Here is a 24,203-nt window from a genome sequence, read left to right on the forward strand (position 1 = left end):
TAAATTGCACATATTGGGAGCGTATATTGAGTTTTGACCTATATGGATACATATACCTGTGAAACCGCCAGCAAAACCAAGATGGTGAATATATCTGTGCCCCCTCCCTACAAGGTCTGCCAGGGCCCCGGTGTAACTTCTCCCTCCCACCTGCATCCTGTTTCCTAGCTAAGAGAAGAGGCCTGGCCGCAAAGGGTGACACCAAGAAATTCCAGCTTAGAAGAGGACTCTCTGTTCACCTTTCACCCACCATGTCCACAGGGGTTACAGGTGCCAGGTCCAGTATGTGCCTCTGGAAACAGAGTGACTCAGCTACGAGTGACCCAAGGCAGTGAACCCCCAAGCTGGGAAGCCCTAAAGGCCGAGGCATTAAGAGACCCAGTGCCTCTGGGGTGGCCCCTGTTGGAGCCCGAGGAGCCAGGGTTCACCATGCCCTCCCAGGCAGGATGGGAGCACCCAGCCTGGTGCCACATCTAGTGAATAAACACAACTTGTATAGTGTGACCTGCCCGGAGCTTACCTAGGACCATGACAGGGCTTATCAGATGACGTTTACCTCACTGAATTGTCAGAAAGCCCTCTGAGGAAAAAAAAAAAAAAAGCCACTTCAGGGACAGCCTCTAGGGCCCCCATCCTGGTCTCCCTGCATTCTCTCTCACCTTCCCCAGGGCAGCCCCACTCATTATTAAAAAACTCAGGACATAAAACTCAGGACATGCCACTGACCTGATTAAAACCAACCTCTGACTTCTCATTGCACTTAGGATCAAACCCTAGCTCACTAACACAGCCGATGAGACCCCTAAAAATGCTTCTCCTACTTATCTCCTCCCATTCTACCCCTCACACTCCACTCAGACCACACTGCCCCCCACCCCACCCCACTCCACTGCTCCAGAAGCTCGCCAGACTCACTTCTACCTCAGGACCTTTGCATGAGCCATACAGCCCTTCCCACACACACGCACACAGCTCATAACCTCCTTCGATACTAACTTCTGCTCAAATGTCACCTTCTCAGAGAGGCCATCCCTAACCACAGTGTCTCCATCAGCTTCCTCAGTCACTCTTACCCCACTTCCTTATGTAATCTCATAAAACGTAAGGCTCTCCAAAACTTTTCCCATCTCTCTATTGACTCCCGTCCTGTCTCCTATGTGGATTGTAAGGTGGCACCAAACAAGGAGACTGTTTGGTCCCACTGTTGGACACAGAGGGCCTAAACAGACCACACAGTAGCAGGTAACATCAGATCTGCTGAACGTGTCAAGTAAGGGCCAGGCCGGTGATAGAGCTTCTTGTTCGTGCCCAGTCCACTTTCCATGGAGCCTCAAGGGGCAAACTCTCCCACACTGTTTCCAGCAACCTGGTCATCAAGAAGGATGCTACCAGCCAGGCTTGGGATGGAACCAAGGACCCACCTCTACCTGAGAACCACCAACTGGGTCATGGGCATCAGATTCAGATGGAACCATATGTGCAGAGAACACCACCCATCTCACAATGCATCTCACGATGCCCTCCCACAGAGGCTTACGCTCAACCTGCCTCCCATAACAACTTCTGTGTCCACGGCCACCTTAACTGGGCCACCCACTCAGCATCACAAGGTCCTCTGCTGGCGTCCTAGCGGCCAACAGCCCCAGTGTTCCCAATTTCCACCCACCAGCGAGGCCTGACCGAGACCTCTAACACCTGTTCTGGCAACTGGACCTCGGGTCCGAGGTTTTTCTCCTGGAAGGACAAATGGTCTGTGGGAAATCCAGCACACCAGGCTGGCCCCATCGTCAGCCAGTGCTAAGAGCTCAACAACAGGCCCATCCCATAAAAACCACAGGAGTAATGACAGCCACGTTTTACTCTGCTTCTACCACCACCATCTACCATCCCCACATCACTCACACTTCTCAACTGCTTCCTCCGGACACAGAACACATCCTAAGTCAATGACCGACCCCGCTGTAACAGCCACTTCTCCTTCCTACTGGTGCATAATATCATGTTGTTTCATGTAATTCAGGACGTCTTAGATTTGAGGAAATCAAGTATGTGCTGGGGAGGCCCTGGTCCAATTCCCAAAATAACATGACAGAGGGGCCACATGAGGGCATACAGCTTATGTGGGAGGAGTGTCTAAAACTCGGGATACCAGGGTCCCTGAGTGGCTCAGTCAGTTAAGCATCTACCTTCAGCTCAGGTCATGGTCCTGGGGTCCTGGGATCGAGCCCCACGTTGGGGTCCCCACTTAGCAGGGAATCTGCTTCTCCTGCTTCTCCCTCTGCCCCTCCCCCACCGCTCGTGTGCACACGGTCTCTCAAATAAATAAATACTCTTTAAAATATATATATAAATAAAATAATATTCAGGACACCAAGTGTGAACCGTAATGCCAACCATGGACTTGCAGATGATCATAATGCCTCAGCACAGGTTCATCAATTCTGACAAATGTCCCGTTCCAGTGGGGGACACTGATAATGAAGGAGGCTGTGCAGGTGTGTGGGGGGGGGAGGGGGCACACAGAACTCTGTGCCTTCTGTTCTCGAGTCTGTTTTGGTTTTAAAACCAGCACAGTCAAAAAAATAAAAAATAAAAAAATAAAACCAGCACAGTCAAAAGCAGAAAAACTAATGAAGTGGTGGGCTCAGTGTGTTGAAGCAGAAACACTGAGTGGAGTAAGAAGCCTCAGGAGGCCAGAGGCTCCCAGCAAGGCCGTCGAAGTGAAGCTGTGTCCGGCAGGGCAGGGCCGCACGCCGCAGGCACACACCTCCCAACGGCCAGAGAAAACAGCATCAATTGCTGCTCGATGCACTCTCCCACTCTCCTTTTCTACCCAGGCTGCCTTAGCTACATGGAAGACTCTTCCTGGATTTGCAGATGAGCAAAACCGTGGCTCGGAGGAGCAGAGCAGCTTGCCCAGGACCATGAAGCTAGTAAGAGGTGACGCTGCCACCATCCCGGGCCGGGGTGGCCAGGTCATTCTAGAGAGTGCCCGGCTCTCCACTGGGGCAAGGGGCTCGTGCTTACCTTTTGGATTTGGCACACTCCTTCTTCCAGTTCTTTACCAGAACAGGCACCACTTGTTCTGACGTGTCCTCTTTATTCAGGGACCAAAGGTCAGTGCTTTCCAGGGGCTGGCGGTAGCCTCGGACCATCAACCTGAGGCCAAAACACCAGGAGGGAGGCGATGAGAGTAGAGAGGAAGAGGACGATGACCCTCGCTGCCCACACCGGCCACACCAGCCCACCACCCTCTGCGCCAGGGCAGCCCACCGCCACCGGGGACAGCACGCAGCTCAGGACATTTGGGCACGTTAAGTCATCACTGCTAATTCTGTTAGGTCGCCCAGGAAAAATGGCCTCATTTTTAAAAGACACGGACTATTTCAGGATAGAAATATTACAATGGCTCCAATTTCCTTTAAAAAAATTTTTTTTGAAAGGCTCAGTGGCAAAGCATTAATAATTGTCAAATCTGAGTGACGGATTCATTGCGATTGACTAAGACTAGTCTTCCTACGTGTTTGGACACTTTCATAATAGAAAGGAAACCTATCACCTTAACTCGTTATTTTGAAATAACACCAAACTTATAGAAGAATCCCATGAACTGCACAAAGAATTCCTACCTGCCTTCCCTCAGCCCACTGCTGTTTGCCATTTGTCACATCTTCTGTACTGTTCTGTCTCTACCTATAAACATACCCAAATTGACCTTTTTTCTGAACCCCTTGAGAGCAGGCTGTAGACTCTACACACTTCCACTCCTCAATGTAAGCGTATGCCCTCTAAGGACTTGCTCTCACAGAAGCCAGAGAGAGATTAATGAAAATCAGAAATATGAGCAAGGGTGGCCTGACCTGCAGCCCACACTCAAATTACACCAACTGTCCTAGTGATGTTCCTTAGCCATGATTTGAAAAAATTTCATTTAAAAAAAAAAAAGAAAAAGAAAAAAAAAAAAGAAAGAAAAAATAAAAAATAATTTAAAAAAAAGATGTTTGTGAAAAGTCTATAAAGACACGGAATGGTGCTTATCAGGGGAGAAAGGATTCATAGAATCTCAGGTAAGATGCTGACAATGTGTGGAAAAAAGGACAGTGTTGTGAGCGGTTGCCTTGGGTGTTTTTGGTTGTGGGTCTAGGCATGTTTCTCTTACCCACATTTCCTACGGGGCACAGGTATTATTTTTCCAATGGCAATTGCATTTCTCAGAAACGATGCCAACAATGGTAATTATACCTGACGTTAAAAAAATAAAAAATAAAAAACCAAAAACCCCAATCCAAAAGCCTGGAGTACATGGCTTTAAGTGCCCCAGGTGAAGCCGTACACAGAGGAGCAAGCGTTTGTGGCTCATGCACATTGAGTCTGCACGTGTGAGCACAGAGTCGGTGTCTGAGCCCCGGGCCCTGGGCAGACACGCTGGGCACATGGGTGAAGGGTGTCAGAGGGACCGCGGGCCTGGCCTTACCCTGTGATCCACCAGAAGGTGACTCTGGAAAGGAAAGAGGCACTGGACTCCGGGCAGGGATTCTAGTGGAGAGAACACAGGGGGAGGGGGGACACGGGAAACGATTGGTTAAACTTCTCATCGAGGCCAGTGCCCAGCAGCAAGCAGTGAGCGGAGCGGTCCTACTCTCAAAGGACCAGCAGCCACTGTCACGTCGATGACGCACACCCTAGAAGGGTTTCTCTCCTGAGCCCCAGCGACCTCCAAAGAAACATATGGCAGCTCCCCACTTTCACCCAGGAAATCATTCCGGAGGGTCTACTATGCAAAAGTGGGGTAGGGAGGCACCTCCCCGCCCTGCCGTAGCTTGACTCCCAGGGCAACCCGGTGAGGGTGGTGGGGCCGACGTTCCCCCATTCATTCGCTGACACATTCATTCAACAAATACTGAGCACCAAGCATGCGCCAGGCACTCTGCAAAGTGCTAGCATCATGCTGAATCCTCACAGAACCTTATGAGCACGGTCATTACCATTATTCCTGTTCCATTCATTCATTCAACAGGTATTTTCTGAGCACCTGCTTTATGTGCCCAGCACCGCGTGTATAAATACAAACAGACACAATCCCTGCCTTCAGGAAGCTCATGCTGTACTGGAGACTGGAGTGATTGTGACACCTGCTAACATCTCTACTAGCTGGCCCTGTTGTTTCATTCTTGCTTGACAAGAATGATCTGTATAAGTGCTTCACAAAAACAACCTCATTAAATCTTCGTAACCACCCTACCAAGTAGTTAAAAGCATCGTCCTCACTTTGTGGAGTTAAAGAAACAGAAGAGCAGAGGACGGAATAACCTTGCCAGGCTCCCCCAACTAGAAGCAGTTGAGACTCGGGGATCCCTGGGTGGCTCAGCGGTTTAGCGGTTGCCTTTGGCCCAGGGCACGATCCTGGAGTCCCGGGATCAAGTCCCGAGTGGGGCTCCCAGCATGGAGCGTGCTTCTCCCTCCTACTGTGTCTCTGCCTCTCTCTCTCTCTCTCTTTCCATGTCTATCATAAATAAATAAATAAATCCTTTAAAAAAAAAAAAAAGCAGATGAGACAGTCTTTCAGCCCCCAACAGGCTGCAGAAAGAGACATTCATCAAATGAGCCAGTGAGCAAACACACAACCGCAACTGCGACGAGGATCGTCCCCTGAAGCTAGGTCGGTATATCACTGAGGTCACTGGTATCTTAGTGAGCTCCCAGCAAGAGAGCCGAGAAACAGATGGGGGCTGACGTAGCTGATGAAGGTCAGAGAAGGAATCCCTGCTGGAGTCTGAAAACCAAGTAGAGGATAACAAGGGTAGGGGAGGAGCAAGGTGGTCTTGGCAGTGGGAGTATGTGTGCAAGGGTCCTGTGGCACAAGGGAGGATAACCTACTCCAGGAACCAAGAGGGGGCTGAGTGGTCTACACAGGAGGCCGCAGAAGGAATTTTGCTCTTCATCCTGAGGGCAATAAGAAGTCCTCAACACATCCCAAGCAAGTATGCACAGAACCTCTTTTCCAGCGGCATAGAGCTGAGCTCCAAAAACACACACCAGGAAAGATACGTCAGCATGGAGCCTCTGGGATGGCACCCAAGCCCACCTTTTTTTCCATGCTGACACATTCAGATCTATATTCTGAAATACATGCTTTAGTGAAGGCGGGGCGGGGGGGGGGAGGGGGGCGGGTCACCACACAGCGATGAGGTCTCTGAAGAGGAGGCCTCTCCACGTTCTAGCGTTGGAGAGCCCAACAAGTACACGTGTTCTACCAGAGGGTGGTGGTTTTCCATCCAGGTTGCGAATGCTCTAAAAACAACACCATACCTGGTCTCCACCTCCTGGAGATTCTGATTAAGCTGGTTTGGGGTGGGACCAGGGCATCAAGTTTTTTATTTCTAACTCCCACGGTCTCCTTGGCAAAGTGGCTCAGCAGGAAATGTACCAGATAAGCCTAGGATGTCTTGTCACACCCGATACCACGGAAGCTAAAGACGTGTAAAGTTAAAAGGCCTCAGAAGCAACCAGAAGTGGCTCCCAACAGCCTACAAAGGGATGATACGAGCCATGATCAGGACAGTAAGCAGAAGAGACTGCGACCATCACTTATGTTTAAATACACAATCTCAAAATGACACTAAAACAAAAAAAAAAGGGCAACCCCTTGGTGTCATTCATGAAAAGGCCACACTGGGCTCTGTGCTGGGCGTGGAGCCTGCTTGGGATTCTCTCTCTCCCACCTCCCACTTAAAAAAAAAAAAAATAGTCCAGCTAATAAATGAAGAATGAATGACAACATTCAGGACAATGCACCATTTTGCAACCGCAATGGATTATCAGAATACTTGACAATACCCAACAACTATTATGAATGCTTTCGGGCCAGAGAGCAGTGGGACTGTTGTCCTGTTTATATCCTTATCTTTCAGATATTCTCACTGGGGATCATCAGGTGAAGGGCAGACAGGAATTCTACTATTTCTGCAATCTTTTGTAAGTCAAAATATTATTTCAAAATAAAAAGTTATTAAACATGTTTAAATTCCTATCTTTCAGTGATACATTTTGAAATGTTTACACGGCACGGTGCAGGGTAAAGAGTCTGTGGCAGTGTGTCATACACTGCTCTCTACTTCTATACACATATGGAAGCTTCCATCACAAAGAGCTAAAGGAAAACTCTCCCCGTTGATGTAAACACGCATCCTGAGCCCAGAACCACCAGGCTCTGCTCTGGGGCCATGAGGTGTCAGGAGGTTCCCAGCCCTGCCTGGGCCAGAGTCATACCTGGGGAGCTCATTGAACAGGGGGTGGGGGCCCAGAGTCTCCATCCCAGACCAGCTTCCATCAGTGTCTCTGGGCTTGGGTTCTGGCCTTGCAAAATTTGTATTAAGGAAATCAGACACTGCTGCCCCATAGACTGGCATTCTGAGCCAATCTAAAGCAGAATAAGTTCAGACTGGAGCCAGAGTTCAAACCCCAGAGTTGCCACTTTTCTCACTGAATGACCTCAGGTAAGCCCCACCCCCACCCTTGCCCCCAAAGCCTTGGTTTTTTAATCTGGGTGATGGGAACGCTTCGTCTGTCAGCTCAGCCTCCCTCACAAGACTGGACAGAGGGACAAGTGAAACGAGTCCATGGGACTGTGCTGTAAGCTAGAACTTTTCCAACCCAGGGTGACAACATTATGCACAGGGGAGGCAGTGGTCTTTGCTCTGGAACCTGGTGGTGGGTGGGTTATCGGGTGAATCTTAAGGGCATCTCAATTGCAGCCCAATTCCAACCCAGTGTGAAAAGGTGGGGTTCCAGCGGGGAAGTAGAAGCGGAAGGGGGTAGGGCACAGCTGACAATGACTCATTTATTACTTGAGTAAATATTTAGGGAGGGCCTCCTTAGATGCCAGGAGGTGGCTAAGGGCTGGGGACTGAGCTATACATGAGATGGGGAGGTCCTCACCTGATAGTGCTTCCCACGGGGATAAAGGAGGGGGAGGTGGACAATTAGCAAACCGGTGGGATTAAATATATAAATAGCAACAGGAGAGCCGCAGCACAGAAGAAAAATGAAGGTGCCAGAGAGAGAAGGGGGCCGGGGGCTGGCTTCTGTGTGAGGCAGCAAACAGCAAGCTCTGAAACCTAGTCCGGCCACTTACCAGCTGCGGGGACCTTGGCCAAGTGACCTGGTGAGGCGACTGAATGAGATGAAGCATGTTAAGAGTCCTTAGAATAGTACGTGGCACAGAGCGAAAGCTGGAAATGGTATTCATGGTATTAATACTAATATCAGAAACAATAACAATAATAATTCTTGCAGCCCCACAATACACTGAGCACCATACCAGATGCTTTCTGTAAGGGTTGGCACAGAAAGGCCCACAGGCTGGCTGCTTGCCAACAAAGTGTGACTGGCACACGGGAGGCCTACTCATTTACATACCGTCTACGTCAGCTCCTGAGCTACGACGGCAGAGGGGAGTCATTGCAATCCGAGTTATATGGTCTACAAGGCCTGAAATACTTACTGTCTGGCTCTTGACACAGAAAGCTGGCTAAGCCCCACTTATTACATCAGAGCTCATAACACCCTGAAATTGTGGTCACTAAGGTATAAAATTAGAGCCACGGAGCACAGCTGTGTGGGTTACGGACGTTGCAAACAGACGCCCAGCTGAGGGGCAAGTCGGGGCTCAGATGCAGCCGGTGCCCAGCTCAACAAGACCCTCAAGTCCTGTGCCTGCAAGGGGCTGCGTTAGCCCAAAGGAGGCAGGGCCGTGCCCAAATTCATCCACCCCAATGGGGTACAAGGTCTTTTTCCCATTTGCATGGAGACACAGTGAGAACAGCGGGGGTGTTAGGCACATGCACACAAAGGGTCCCCAAATCCTAGCATTCTCTCAAAATCAGACAACTCCAGCTGCCGTGGGGCAAGAACAAAGCAACCTTTTGATTGTAGAATTGAGGGCCAATTCATGCCCTGTCCGCCCTACTGTATACAAATAGAGTTGTTCCCCTGAAACCATAAGAAATGCTAGCCCAGGGGGAAAAGGTTAATCCCCACCCTGGCCAGCAGAAATCCCAGCTGCCGCGAGAAAATTTTCCCCGCACACGCATTATGTACAAGAACATTTCACAGTTTCGTATCTGCACGCTCCAAGAGCTTTGTCCAATTCGCCTCCTCCGTCTTTTGATCCAAACAGGGATTTTCAAATTATGAGAAGCCACATCACGCTGACAGAAGGTCCGCATCGCCAGCCCACAGAAGGAAATCTGTAAGTCTGGAAGCTGGTTTCTGGAAGTCCCTGTCTGGCATCGAAGGCCTGATATGATCATTGACAACTTGAATTCTCAAGCAGTCAAGAACTGATCCTTCAAGAACAAGGAAAAGAAAGGGAACGGGTGAGGGATGAGAATCCAGATGGCGTTCCACTCGACCGCAACCAAGCAGAATGTTCTCCCATAATTCACCAACGGCAGAGCTTCCAGCTTGGGGCTTCCTGGCCACTGAGGCGAGCAGAGTGACTCCTATCCCAGGAGGGAGGAGACTTATTAGTGGGTCCCTCATTTATTCAGAAAGGAAAGTAATTCAGACAAGCCCCAGATGAAGGCAGAGGGAGAAAAAAGCCTGGTCTATGCGATGTACAGAGAAGGCTGCATGCTTTGGCATCTCTACCTGGCACTGGCCGGTCTGGCCAGAAACCAAGTGGCTTAAACCAATTTAGTGCAACAGCCCCAGGCACTGGTTCTTTGAGAACTGGTCATTCATTAGCTCACACCAGGCAGTTTGGGGACCTCATCTGGGTCTCTCAACACTCTAGCCTTTTCGCTACAAATTCTCTGGGTCCCCACACAGCTGTCCTGGTTTTGATTCTGTTTTGTTTCCTGTCAGTCACTCCCATTCTCCCACTGCCTTCGTGCCCAGCAGGAAGGGGTGCCTGCCACAGCAGTACAGCTTAGAGCAGGGGTGCTCCGATGTGGCCCCCATCACCGGCATCCATGGTGCCTGGGGATCTGCTAAAAATGCAAATGCTTACGTCCCACCACAGCTGAGGGACTCAGACTCAGGGCGGGGGGGTTGGGGAGGGTGCTCAGCATTCAGAGTTTAACCAGGCCTCCCAGGGGATGCACACTCAGGTGTGCTAACCCAGGAGAAGGGCTTTTGGTCCAGTCTTGTGAACTCAAGCAAGGCACTCCAACACTCAGGCCCTCGGTACTCACATCTGTACGAGGAGAGACTCAAAGTCCTGCCTCACTATGATGCTTTGAAAAGGACCACGTTAAAAACAACAACACAGAGGGTCACTGTCCAGCTCAGCCTCCTTCCCGACCCATCTGCGGGGCTGTAACGACTATAAGGGCCACCAGCCTCTCTGTGTCCCATGCACCCTCCTCCTTTCAGCCAGAGGGATCCTCCAAAACACCTACAACCTGAGCATGTCACTCCCCATGCTGAGAATCTTCCATCAGGTCAAAAACCCCAAGTCCTTTCAGTAACACACAATTCTACCCTTGATTTTGCGCACTTGGTTCCCTGGCCCCTCCAAACTGGCCAAACTGACCAAGCAGCTCCCAAACACCCACAAGTTCCTTTATATGGTTGGGTCTTTGCACATGCTCCTTCCTCTGCTGGGAGCACCTTCCTGGGCTTTGGCCTGGCCAACACCTCTCGTTTCTTGGACGCAGGCATCTCTTCCCCTGGATGCTGGCCCTGGAACCCAGGCTGAGTTAGGAACCTCTCCTGAGGCCCCTCAGAGCCCGCTGTCCCTCGTAGTTAGTTTATTTGCCCACCACCCTCTCCTGGATGGTCAAGTTTGTTCATTTCGGTACTCTGAGTCTGGTTGAGCACCACCCCCTGCCCTGCACAATACCGACTCCCTAATGACCCACAGCATGAAGAAGAAAATCCTTTAAAAAAAATGGGTTTATTAGGCTTTCATAAGCAGTCCAAGCTCCATGGCTGCCTCTGGGGTGTGTGGGGTAGAGACAGACCATGAGGGACAGGAGAGAACTTTCTGGGCTCCTGGTAATGTTCTGCATCTTGATGGGGACTTGGGTTATACACTTGTCAGAACTCATCAGACAGTAATTTAAGATTCAGGAATTTCACTACGTATATTTTTGCTTTAAGTAAAAAAAAAGAAAGAACTGACAATGGATACAGAACTCTAATGGTTTGCACGGTGAAGTGCTTAGGTGAAGGATACTGAATATTTCAAAGTAAGTTTCAGATCCCCCAAAAATTTAGCCTGTTGTCTGGCTGGCCAGGTATGTGAGAAAGCAAGGTTAGCAAAGTGTTAACTGTAAAATCAGACCGGGTTCTCACTGTGTAATTCTTCCAACTTTTCTGTGGGTTGGACACGTTCATGGCAAAATACTGGGGGGAAGGAAATATATTCCGTATTTACAGACAGGGCTAAAAATACCTCTTATGCCAAATGAGCTGAGCAATTTTCCTAAATGTGCTAAACCAATGCTTTTCAACCATGAACCCGTAGATCTTGTTAAAATGAGACTCTGACCCAGCAGAGCGCAGCTGGCGGAAGACTCTGATTTTCTAACAGCACCAGGGGAATGCCACTGCTGCTGCTGCTCCGAAAACCTCCACTTTGAGAAGTGGGGGGTCCACTCCCATGACCACGTTTGCCCTTGATGTGCAAATGGAAACACCCTCCTCCCTCCCACCCCATCATCTTCAACAGGAGCCTGGCTCTGGCCAGATGAAGGATCACAGGTTGGGGCCAGAAAGAACCCCCGGAGAGCGGAGAGCGTGGGAGGCTTGGTCAGCCGCTCCCAGATTCCAGGCAGCCCAGGGCCTGGGGGGACAGAGGGGAGCAGCCCTACCAGAAGCCAGGGCCAGAACAGATGGCTGAGTCATGCAAAGGGCACAGGGCCAGCTGGGGAGGATGCTGGCTTCGGTGACTCAGCAGAGGAGGGCCCGGCGCTGCCAGTTCCCCCCCAGACCCCGCCTGACCCCGGCCACCCGAGGGCATAGCTGACCGCTTCCTCTGAGGACAAGCAACATGTGACCGCGGCTCTGACATCAGGAGAGCAGCTCAGGCCAGACTCTCCGCATCTCTTGGGCTCCGGTGTGATGCAAGCCCTGGGGATGACAGGGAGGCAGGCAGTGGAAGGCACCTGACGGTGTCCTCCTCTCCTGATCACAGGCCCTGGATCCCAGCGGGAAGGCGGCGTGGCAAGCATCAAATGGAGCCTCCACGTGTTTTCAAGAAGGGGGCACTGAGGTCCTGGAAGGGGGAAGGACTTGTCTGAGGCCACAAATCTAAGTCACAGACCCTACTACTCAGCCTTCCCAGGCTTCATCTCAACTGTAGTTATGCTCCAGTTTCATTTTGTCTGCTCGCCCATTTGATGGCTGTCCCCCGTGAGGCCACAAGCTTCCTGAGGGTCCCTCGTGGACTGCACTATCCAAAGACGGCCAGACATCATCTGCCACACTACAAGCTCTTCTTAGGATGAGACCTGACCACTCCTTCATCTAGAGGTGGAGGCTGTGTCCCCACCCCCTTGAACCCAGGCCGACTTTTGAGACCTGCCTCCAAGAGTGTGGCTGCAGATATCTGGGACTGGGTCATAAGAGGTGACACAGCTTCCACCTCACACTGTCTCTCTAGGAACACTCATTCTCAGACACGAGCTGCCACACTGTGAGGCCATCCTGGCCACCCTGAAGTGGACTGTCAAGCCCCGGTGAGGCTCGGGCAAGGGGTGAGCACTTAGCAGCAGATACATGAGTGAGGACGGCTCCTGTTGGAGAGACCCCAAGGGGGGAGTGCCCAGTTGAGCCAGGCAACACCCAGGACTGTGAAGCAGAATAATAAACTCCTATTGTTTTATGGGACCAAATTCAGGGTGGTTTGTTGCAGAGTATGTAAGGCACGAACCGCATCAATTTCACATGTCCTCAGAACCACTGAGGCACAGGATACAACAGATGCTTTATAAATGTCTGTTACAGGGACAGAGGGAGGGGCGTCTGGGTGGCTCAGTGGTTGAGCATCTGTCTTTGGCCCAGGGAGTGATCCCAGGGTCCTGGGATCGAGGCCTGCATCGGGCTCCCTGAGGGGAGCCTGCTTCTCCCTCTGCTTGTGTCTCTGCCTCTCTCTGTGTCTCTCATGAATAAATACAATATTTAAAAATAAAAAAATAAAGGGACAGAGGGAGCCCACAGTCTACCCGACTCCAACATGAGGCTCCTCTTCCATGACACCACGTTGCCTCCACCATCAGATTTAAGGTGTAAGTTAGGGTCTAACAGTCCAATCATCTTCCCTAAGCTTAGATTACCAATTAAAAAAGAATGCTAGGGACAACAGTCAGGGTGTCCCAGGCCACTGCAGCCCCCGTGGGAGGCAGAGAAGGCTCCAGGCCCAGGCTGCTGGAGACGTTAGAAAACACAACAGGAGGAAGAAGTCAGCTCTATGAGCCACCCCGATGTACAGGCAACCAGGAAAGAAGCAAGAGAAATTTAATCCAAATCCCCAAAGGGAACCAGAAATCAGAACTTCCCTCCCCCCACAAAGTGTCTGAGACAGGCCCCTGTGGACAGCTGCTTTTCAGGTCCTACAGGGAGCCTGCAGAGCCAGGTGAGCTCCAGGTCACCCTGCCAGCTTCTCCCAGGCTCAGTTTACCCTCAGAGCCACCCCGGGTCTGCAGCCCCCCGGACGGGTTAAGACTTGTTCATTGTTCTTTCCAGCTCCACAGCAGAGCCCGACATGCAATAAAGGTTTCCTGATGGGGACACACCCCTGCCAAACACCCACACCCACGTACACAAACACTGATGAACAGGAGACCCAACAGCCATAGACACCTGAGCCCTTCCTTTGTGCCAGGCATGAGCTGGGATCCAAGGGGTACGGGTACCCTGGGCATGGTCACTGCCCTTGTGAACTTTATACACACGCGAAAACACACACGTGTATAAGAATACCCTAACACACACATGCATGCTCACAGACACATTTTCATGCGAACACATGAACATAAATATATGCACAAGCACACATAAACATGCACACACGCCTATGGGTAGAAACACATACATGCATGCACACGCACATACACACACACACTTTGCAAATTTCTCCAACACCGTTCCACTTTGAGCAGGGAAGTCCAAGAACGGGGCCTTTCCAAACACGCTCCAGGACATGGGTTTCTACCAAACATATTGCAAGCATCAACCTTCCCCAAGCCGACCCCACAGATGCCTTCACCACCCATAACTGTAGCCTCAGCCTCTTGCTGAGGGCCAGGCCAAACCCAATAGAACCACAGCAGCTGAAAACTGCTCTTGCTGCAATTTCACCAGTATACAGCTGACTAACCACGAACAAAGCATCAAATAAATGCTCCAAAGGCTCTCCCCTCCCTCTCCGAATAAAATCCAATGGACCACACAACTACAGGCAATTGTCCCTACCTCTGAGATGCCAGGTATTAGCCGTCTCTGGCCTTCCACTGCTCCAGCCACACTGGCCTTTCCTGCTGCTCCCTTGACATTTCATGGCAGCTCCCGCCCCAGGACCTTTGCACTTGACACCCTTCTACATGGACCATTCTTCTTCTTGGTATTTGCTCAACTAATTTCCTGGCTCCTATCATGTTGAAACTGCCCATGACCCTCAACCAACATGTCCATTTCCTTTCCATGCTTTCTTCTCCTCAGGATTTACTGTCACCTAACTGATAATATTTGGCTCCTGGGTTACTGTCTGTTCCTCCCTGCCCCCATGACAACTTAGGCTTCAGGCAGGCAAGAACTCTGCTTTATTTACTGCCACACCCCTGTGCCCAGATTGGGGCCTGGCACATGCTGTGGATGGAAGGAGAGAGGGAAGGAGGGAGAGAAGAAGAAAGGGAAGGAAGAAGGAAGACAGGGAAACAGGGCAGAGGAACAGAGGCAGCTGCAGTAAAGGACTATGTTCCCTTTCATTTCACCAGCAGGAAGACTGGCCGTATCTCCATCCACCCACTCATCTGCTGGTGACACAGGATTTCTGTGTCCCTCAAACTGATAGAATGAACCAAGGGTCTCAAATGGAAATCCCTCAGGGGCCAGGCCCAAACTGTAAAAGAAGGAACCAAGACTATATAATGCAAAAGAGAGTAATGGGGATTGCGGTAATGTAGGGCCACACACCACAGCTGAGGTCAACTGCTGCCTGCCATGTGGGACAGTGGTCCTAATACTGCCAGAACTTCTCGTTTTTCTAGAAAACCTCCACAGTTAGAATTTATGGGAAACTTCCTAACTTTTAAATGTTCGCTCACATTTCCTAAAATCACTATGGCAACCAAATGAGAAAACCTATAGGCCTGTAAGACACAACACTTTACAACTATGCATCAGAGTCCCTTCTTAAGCCCCCGTAGCCACATGTAGGCCTCTATGTTTCCATCTGCAGAGTGGGCACGATGATATTACCTCTCTCTGGGCTTTTGGGGAAGATGGAATGAGATGCCAAATGGACAATATTGGCACAGAACAGACGTCTAATCAATGTTACCTGGCATGGTGCAGTATTTTTCTCACACACACACACACACACACACACACAATCTCTGATCACACTTACGAGGTCATGGATGGTTTCAGAGAACAGGGGCGGTCGGTCTGAGAAGCAGGACAACACGAGCTGAATCAGCACGAGGGAAAAGTAAATGTAGAAAGTGACATCACGAAACACGTCGATTTCAGCATCCTAAATGGGAGCCATGGAAGGAGGAAGAGAAGATCATTTTCTGGAGAGGCCAGGGGAGCAGGGTGCAGACCCAGGAACAAGCTCCCCTGCCCTGAGCCACCTGCCCTAACAGAAGGGAGGCGGTTACACGACAGTGTGGCTCCCGATGCCCTGGTGAGGGCGTCCGATGTGCTGAAGGGAGGCTCAGGCGTGGCTCTGCTCGTACTGGTGGCGGGATTTTGCCAATTCATTCAACCTTCCTGCGCTTCGGTTTTGCCATCTATAAAGGGACCAGCGGTTCTCAATCAAGGGAATTATGCCTCCGAGGGAACATCTGGTAGTATCTAGAGCCACTTCTGTTTACTGTAATGTGGGCACTGCTACTGGCACCCAGTGTGGGGAGGCCAGGATGCCCTCCAAACATCCTACAAAGGTCAGGACAGCCCCTTACAACAAAGACGTCTCACCCCAAAATGTTAGTGCTGAGGCTCACAACCCTGTCAGGGCAATTGTGAGTAGTGGATAAGATTATTCATAAAAAAAAAAAAAAAAAAAACTTAGTCCCTGCCTGGTACCTTGGAAACAGGACCTCAATACATGTCAGCTGCCCTCAGTACTAAAGACCATCTACACCAAACACTACAGGTGATCGATCAATGTGCAGTTACTGACTAGCTTGAAGATGGCAGGGGACGGCAAGTTAGCATCTGAAAAAGCACACTCTTCCCATTTCCTGGGAGCAGCATAGGCAGCCAACGTGAACCACTTCTTGGCTGGAGTGGTGGCTGATGGCACTGAAGTAATAGGAGGGCAGGTACTGGGCCCCCAGAGGCCCAATATCCAGAGCTGACTTGCCCTGCTCTTTAACTGCTGACAGATGCTCAGAGGGTGGTGTGCATTTATTTGCCTGTGGCTCTGACCCCTGGAGAACCCACATGGGCCCCTGAAGCTACACAAGTGGGGCCCCAAAGAAAGAAAGTTCTGGAACAAAGGCTGGAAGAGCTAGGGAAATCCCTGTGGAAGAAACTGGGTCCATGTAGTACCCATCCCCTGGTTCCCGTGGGAACACATGCTTTCCACCTAAGCTGGAAGGAGCAAGCATCCCTCCCAAGGGCCGCTGCAGGAAGATGTGGGAAAAGGCCACCACTTACCTCTTTTAAGGCAGTCATGATTTTGGATCTCAAGATGGCAAGGGCACACAGTAGGGCTATAAGCCAGAAAGTGAGCATGATCCCCGAGGACTGGACTCCCTTCCTTCTCTCGAGCTGAATTAAAAAGGTAGCAAGCAGCTGCAAGAGAGAAGCACACGACAGGAGTTGTCAGAAGTCCAGGCCCCAAACCCCCACAGTCTTGGCACGTATTAGGCCTGGAGCAGGGCTGCCCTCAGCTCAGTGGTACAAAAAACACAGTCTGGGGAGGACACGTGGCTCCACTACCAGCTCTGCTCTTGCCTTGCTGGTGACCCCGGGAGAGTCACTGAACTCCTCTGAGCCTCCGCTGCCTCGTCTGCAAAAAGAGAAAGGACAACAGCACCTAACGTGAAAGTGGTGGGAATTTACGGAGGCCATGTACAGATCTGGGATAGGATGGCGAGGTCAGGGAGGAAGTTCAGTTTACAATAGGGGGAGGCACACATTTTCCTGAATGAATGGGCATGGCTGAGTGCCAATAAAACTTTATTTACAAAAATGAGCCATGGGCCGACCCTTCAGTTACAGGTCATCCCAGCCCTGACAGAGACTAATTATTCTTTGGGAAACAGAAGGAAATGAAGGAAGTTACATCACCTGCCTACATTTATACAACTCGTCTGTGGGAACTTCATCAGCATGATGGTGGACAGGGGAGCCTGCGATTTTATTTCATTCCTGATACCTGGGACTAGTAGGCCATTTCGCACATGATTTAATGATCAGGGAGAGAAAATCCGTGGTAAGACGGCTTTTTCCCGAAAGAAGGAGAAATGGCCATGGCCATTCCCCAAACAAGCAGACTTGGCCTCCAGAGGTGCATCCCCAAAGCCAGTCATGAGCCAGACTTCTGAGGAGTGACCCCATGGCACCTGCCCTTACTCCCCAGAAGCACAGCCACCGATCATTCATCTTCCTGGGGGGTGCCCTCATCTCCCTCACTCCCCACATTTAATATATCAGCAACCCAAACCGGCTCTGCCACCAAGGCCAATGCTCTGTTCATCCACTGCTCATCCTGGACCTGCCCCCTCCCCTTGCTCTGGGTGACCCCATGGGCCCTCCACTGGTCTCCCCGCTTCCCCACCTGCCCCAATAATCCAATCCATTTCCCCATTCAGAGGCCACAATTGGCTTTTGAACACACAGAGCCAGGCAAGCCACACCCCTGCTCCAAAAGTCTCCTTTGAGGACTGGGGGGTTTAACCTGGGGTCCAAGGACCAGGCTGTGGCCAGAACCCAGAGGTCCATGAACTTGGATGGGAAAACAATCACAGCTTTGCTTTATCTCATCAGCACCACCAGTCAGAAGTGAGGGCGATACACCGCAGAGCATTAGCAGTCCCTGGGACTCTGTCGCCATTAGAAACTGTATCTGAAAATACATGGGGGACGAGGTCTCCTGCGCTCACGTACAGCCATCGCTGCTTGGAAATGAAGGAGGGATCCCAGATGCTGGGAGATCCTGATGTGGAACGCACGTATATTTTTTACTTTGTTTTTTAATCTTTTGCTGTTTTTAAGCATGCTTGGTTTCCCAAACCAAGTGCCCTGCAACTGAACAATGGATAAACAATGTGTGCTGAAACCAGGCCACCAAATACACCCAGAAAAACTAAAAAACAAACATCTCTGGACACACACAACACAGCTGGCCTGCAGGTCTGAGAAGTCAGCCTCAAATGGCCAGACAGCACAGTGCCATTCACATGACATTCTGGAAAAGGCCAGGTGATAGGGAACGTTTTGGGGCAATGGGGCTGTTCCAGGCCTCAATGTGGAGCTGGTAGTTGCATGACACTGTAGGTTTATCAAAACTCATGAACTTGTATTTTTCTTAAAAAAGTGAATTTTAGGGGCACCTGGGCTCAGTGGTTGAGCATCTGCCTTTGGCTCAGGTTGTGATCCCAGGGCCATGGGATCAAGTCCCACATCGAGCTCCCCGCAGGGAGCCTGCTTCTCCCTCTGCCTATGTCTCTGCCTCTCTGTGTGTGTGTCTCATGAATAAATAAATAAATAATGTAAAAAAAAAAGTGAATTTTACTATATTTAAATTAAACCTCAAGTAAAAACAAAAACACGATCACAAAATCTTCACATATATACGTGTGTGTAGGATTGGTTTCCTTTGTGATACTACATTTTTTTAATTTTTTTAAGACTTATTTTATTTATTCACGAGAGACAGAGAGAGAGGCAGAGGGAGAAGCAGGATCCCTGCGGGGAGCCCGATGCAGGACTTGATCCCAGGACCCCGGGATCCCTACCTGAGCCAAAGGCAGATGCTCCACCGCTGAGCCACCCGGGCATCCCTCCCTGATCCTGCGTATTTATATTAGGAACGTTATCCTCAGACCTGACTGGCAAAGGAGAAAGGGGCCCATGGCACAAGAAAGTTGGAGAACCAAAGTTTGGGAATGCAGAACCAAACAAACAAACAAAAAAACCCACTTCCCCTGAAACTCAAGGTCCTATGGAGTCAGCCCTCTGCCCTTCTTGCCATCCCTGCTGCCCTCCACTCCTTACTCCCTCTCCCTCAGCCACACAGGTCAACTCCCCCATTTCTCCCTCTGACGCCCAGGACTTTTGCACACCCTAGTCTATTCTCTCCAACTAGACAGTCCCCTGCCCTCAGCCTCCTCAACTTTTTAACTTCCTGCTCATTGTTTCAGCTCGGGCTCTACCACTCCTGGCTCCTTAGCCCCCCAGGCCAAACACGTCCACCAAACTTCACCCTTACAGCACACTGCACAAGAGCAAACTGTGCCCTTTTGGGGGAAGTTGTTCATTGAGTGTTTGCACAACTGCACATATGCTCCACAAGGACAGGAACTGTGTCTGTCTTGTTTCCAATCCCTGCCACACAGTAAGGATAAAAATCTATCTGCTGACTGCTTTCACCCCGTATTCCTAGTGCCATCTCCTCCTGCCCCCAGGGGTGTAGACGGAATGTCACTGTCACAGGAACAGCAGGGTGGATCCTTTCCTCTGTCACGGAGCCTACAGGGCAAGGGAGACACTGAAGATCTCCTAGGCCACCTCTCAGCCAGCTCAGAGTCTCAGAAGGCGTAAGGCCCAGTGACCCTCAGCCCCTCACACCTGTGTCCCCAACATCACAGACACACTCATGAATGAAGAATCAAAAGACCAGGAAGAAGGAAGGTAAGGGGGGTATGAGCCACTCCAGACAACACTAGTCTCCCTTTTACACCTTCTTGCCCAGACGTACAGTCTAAGACCTTCAGGCCAACAAGACCAAGCTCTTCCTTTACCAATTCCCTTGACACACTTATGGGGTGCTTACTACATGCTAAGGCGTGGGGCCCGGCTATGGAGACAGAGAGGTGAGCAAGCCCCCGGGGAGAGCCACGTATTGGCAAAGAAGCCCACAAACAGTGGGGCAGACACCTGGGTGTGAGGCTGGCTCTCCCACTTACTGGCTGTGTGACCCTGAGTCAGTTCCTTTACTTCTCTGTGCCTCAACTTGCTTATCCATAAACACAGGAATAAAGAGCACAAATCCTTTAATGAGTCCACATGTAAAGAGATTGGGGCTGTTAGTAAGTGCAATAAAGATTCACGAGCCTCCGCAATCTGGCTCAGACTTGCCTTGCCTTTCCCATCTTCTGCCAACTGCTGCTCTGTACCCCCTGAAGCCCCACTCCGCAGTCCTCCTTCATGGATGGCTTCTACTCCTTCACCCCCAGCCTCTAACCCCTCCTTGGACTCACTGTTCTCCCCACTTACAACATCCTACCCCGAACCTGCTTCCCTGCTCACTCTCAAACACTCGAGGGCTATGCTTGCTGAGAACTTTCCAGGCTTCTCCAAGGACCGAGGTATGGCATGCATACGCAGGAACGGCCCTTCATTCAGAGTACAACAACGTGGCATGTGGGCGCCAAACCACAGCCTCCACAGTGACCACCCCCTCACTCAGCTAGGTATTTGCTGCATGACCCTGAGGACATTTAATGTCCCTGAGTCTTAGTGTCCTCCCCTGCCAAATGGGGACAAGGCTGCTCTGAGAATAGATGAATTCTAATCTCTCATTTCAAGACATATAAACCCCCAACAACAGCACCAGGCACACATTAAGTACTTAAAACCTGGCAGCTGTAATAAAGCAGTTGCCCTGGGTGAGTGTCCCACACAATAATGGGCCCCCGTGGGGCAGGGTGGTTTCCCATTCAGCTTGGCATCCCACCTCGTAAGCCAGAAGCTGAAAACTCAAGTGGCCGTTAGGTCACAGACAACTGGTATCAATGGCTGAGCTAGCCAGCACGAGAACGGAACACAGCAGACACGACAGGAGATGGCACCCGCCATTCAGCCTCAGTGGCAAGGAGGGTAACAAGGTGTGGTGGGGACTGTGGCAAAGTGCACGGCACAGGCCCCCCTTGAAAGGCTGCAGTCATCTCTCAGGTCCGGCTGATTGTTGTCCCAGGAGACGATGAGGCTGCTGTTGCCATCTCTGAATCGTTCATGAGAAACCCAATTTTTGGATTTTTCTTATGAGATCTTCTCATTTCTAGACGCTGACCAATGGTTTTAGCCTTGGTGGTACCTGGTGGACAGCTAGCTCCTACTTACCATAGTGATGCCCAAGAGGGTTGGGCTGACCAGAAACACCGGGGCCAGGATTTTGCCCCAACTTCTTTCCCAGAAAGAGTAGAAGAGGTCTGCCCAGCAGACGATCCATAGCACAAATCCCAAGGCCTGGAAGAGAAGAAGGACATACATGTCTTACAACAGGCGGCCTGGAACTTCGCCCAGCACCCCTGCAAAAAGCTCAGCCTTGGAGGGACCAGCCAACCCCGAAACCATCACTGTGGTCCTCAGATACAGCACACAGCCTCTGAGCACGGGCAAGTCCTAGGTAGGGCGAGCCAGCCTCCGGGCCATCACACGCTAGCCTGTAACCAGAGTACGATGCCCTCTGCACCCAGGGCATCGCCATTTGTCTGGTCGCTGTTCTTTCCATCACAGGAAAATTCAAGAGCTCAGTCTACAGCTCACCTCCATCTGCCACCCTGAACGCCTGCATAAGGCACCTCATGCTCTAAGCACTCATTCACCAACATTCACGGGGTGCCTGCTATGGGCCACATGTTTTTCAAAGTGCCAAGGATACAACACTGAACAAAACAGACAAAAGTCCCTGCCTTCATCACGGAGCTTCTAGTGGGGAAAAAAATGGGCCAAAACCAACCTGCAAAATGTAGGCTATGATGCCAGAGAGTGAGAACTGACATGAGGAAAAATGAAGCCGGCAACACAGGATGGTCAGGGAGGGCCCTTGCAATCAGGAGACATATAGGTAAAGAGCCAAATGTGGATATTTGAGGGAAATAACAATTCAGTTACAGGGAACAGCAAGTGCAAAGGCACTGAGGTAGGAACTGCGTGTGACAGGTTTATGGCTGCTGTGGAACGAGCAGTGAGTGTGGCAGATGGCTGCAGGGGAGCCTGGGCACTTGATCACGCTGGGCCACAGTGAGGATTTTATTCAACAAGAGGTTTTTTGAGCAAGGCGTTGTTCATTTCTTTGTAAAATCTGTTTTATATTTTAAAGGGAGATGTTGCTCCCCCCAAAAAAGCACAAAGTGCCCCCAAAGGTCTGAGAGGAAGACATTAGATCCACGTAGGAGAGGGAAATCGATAGCGTTTTGTGTGGTATGAACGAGACACGTTTGGATGAGGGTACTGTAGGCAAAGGGGCAGCTTCAGTAAAACCACTCAAGTTCTCTCGCTTTTAGGAAAATTAAGTCTTCAGAAACGTGGCTTTTAAAATGAAGTAAGACACTTGCTAAGTCGAGAAGAGGAAATGGAATAAAGAACGTGACCAGTACCTGCTCTTGACATGTCTTCCCTGAGACAGCCCTGTAATGGGGACAAACAGGCAACACTCCGACCACAGATCCAAATGAACCCCATCAATCCGGGGTGGATGAACACCACACGACCCTAGGTATAAGACCCCAGAGGGACACAACACCTCTTCCATGGCTTTCCAGCTGGACATGCATTACCAGCATCCTGAGGAAACATCACGCAGGCCCCCGCTGAGGAACTCCCTCTAACACAACTGGGCCACGCTCTTCCAATACGTCATTGTCATAAAGCAACAAAGGAAGGCAGGGTGTCCTTCCAGATGAAAGAAAACCAAAGAGACACCATGACTAAAAGTACTGCATGAGGGGCGCCTGGGTGGCTGAGTTGGTCAAGCATCTGACTCTTGGTTTCAGCTCAGGTCATGATCTCGAGGTGGTGAGATCGAGCCCCACATCGGGTTCTGCACTCAGGGGTGAAGTCCGCCTCAGATTCTCTCTCTCCGTCCCGTTCATGCTCATGAATGAATGAATGGATGAATGAATGAATAAAATCCTTTTTTTTAAAGATTTTATTTATTTATTCATGAGACACAGAGAAAGAGGGAGAGAGAGACAGGCAGAGGGAGAAGCAGGCTCCCTGCAGGGAGCCCAATATGGGACTCGATCCCAGGACCTCAGGATCACGATCTGAGCTGCAGGCAGACGCTCAACCGCTGAGCCGCCCAGCTGCCCCAAGACTGGTTCTTGGATGGGGCTGGGGGTGTGGTGCTAGACAGGGCTGTGTAGGACAAGTGACAAAAGCAGAATTCAGACAGAAGATTTTTTTTTAAAGTATTGTGTTCATGTTAAATTGCCTGAATTTAGTAACTATACTGTCGTTACATAAGAGAATGCCCTGTTTTGAGAAAAGACACACCATAAGAATCAACTAGTAAACAGCACAGATGCTATCGATTCTCAAATGACTCCGAAAAAAATAAATGACCTGTGTAACTGGAGAGACAAAGAGCAAATCATAAAACAAGTGTGGCAACATGTTAAAACCTGTTGACTGTAACGGGGATCCAGGGTCAGCGGGGTGGGGTCGGGTGGGGTGGGGGGGAGTTCCTGGGATCCTTCCTGCCACCCTTCTGCAGCATGAAATTACTTCAAGGTAAAGACTATTGGGAGGGGACGGGAGGGGAGGGCAGATAAAGAAATCCCCGGGTCAGGTATGAAGACCTCCTAATTGTCTCCTGATCATCTCGTAGGGGAGAGCTTATCATGCTCACTGTACTGATGGGGGAGCAGGGGCTCAGGCAGGTCAAAAACTGTGCTCAAGGTCACACAGCTGGTAAGAAGCAGAGCCCACCTGTGCACCCAAGTCTGAACCCAAAGCCTCAGCCTTTGCCCACCACCTTCTAGAAGAAGGAACCCACTTAAGCAGAAGAAACGTGTCTGTCTTCACCAACCACCACTCCCCAACCCAAGCACACCCCACCCCACCTGCCACCTCGA

The 24,203-nt window shown here is 50.6% G+C and overlaps 1 protein-coding gene across 1 annotated transcript in view; it reads right to left on the reverse strand.

Annotated features, from left to right (window-relative positions):
- Positions 1-24,203, reverse strand: part of ABCC1 (ATP binding cassette subfamily C member 1) — a 135,472-nt gene that overhangs the window by 71,953 nt on the left and 39,316 nt on the right. Inside the window, exons 3-7 of the mRNA XM_035717481.2 lie at positions 21,466-21,591; positions 16,834-16,971; positions 15,578-15,703; positions 4,475-4,536; positions 3,028-3,159 (exon numbers count right to left, since the gene is read on the reverse strand). Coding sequence (XP_035573374.1) covers positions 3,028-3,159; positions 4,475-4,536; positions 15,578-15,703; positions 16,834-16,971; positions 21,466-21,591 — 584 coding nt within the window. The remainder of the gene's footprint in view (positions 1-3,027; positions 3,160-4,474; positions 4,537-15,577; positions 15,704-16,833; positions 16,972-21,465; positions 21,592-24,203) is intronic.

The sequence above is a fragment of the Canis lupus genome, chromosome 6, assembly GCF_003254725.2.
Source record: "Canis lupus dingo isolate Sandy chromosome 6, ASM325472v2, whole genome shotgun sequence".
NCBI classification, from domain to species: Eukaryota; Metazoa; Chordata; class Mammalia; order Carnivora; family Canidae; genus Canis; species Canis lupus.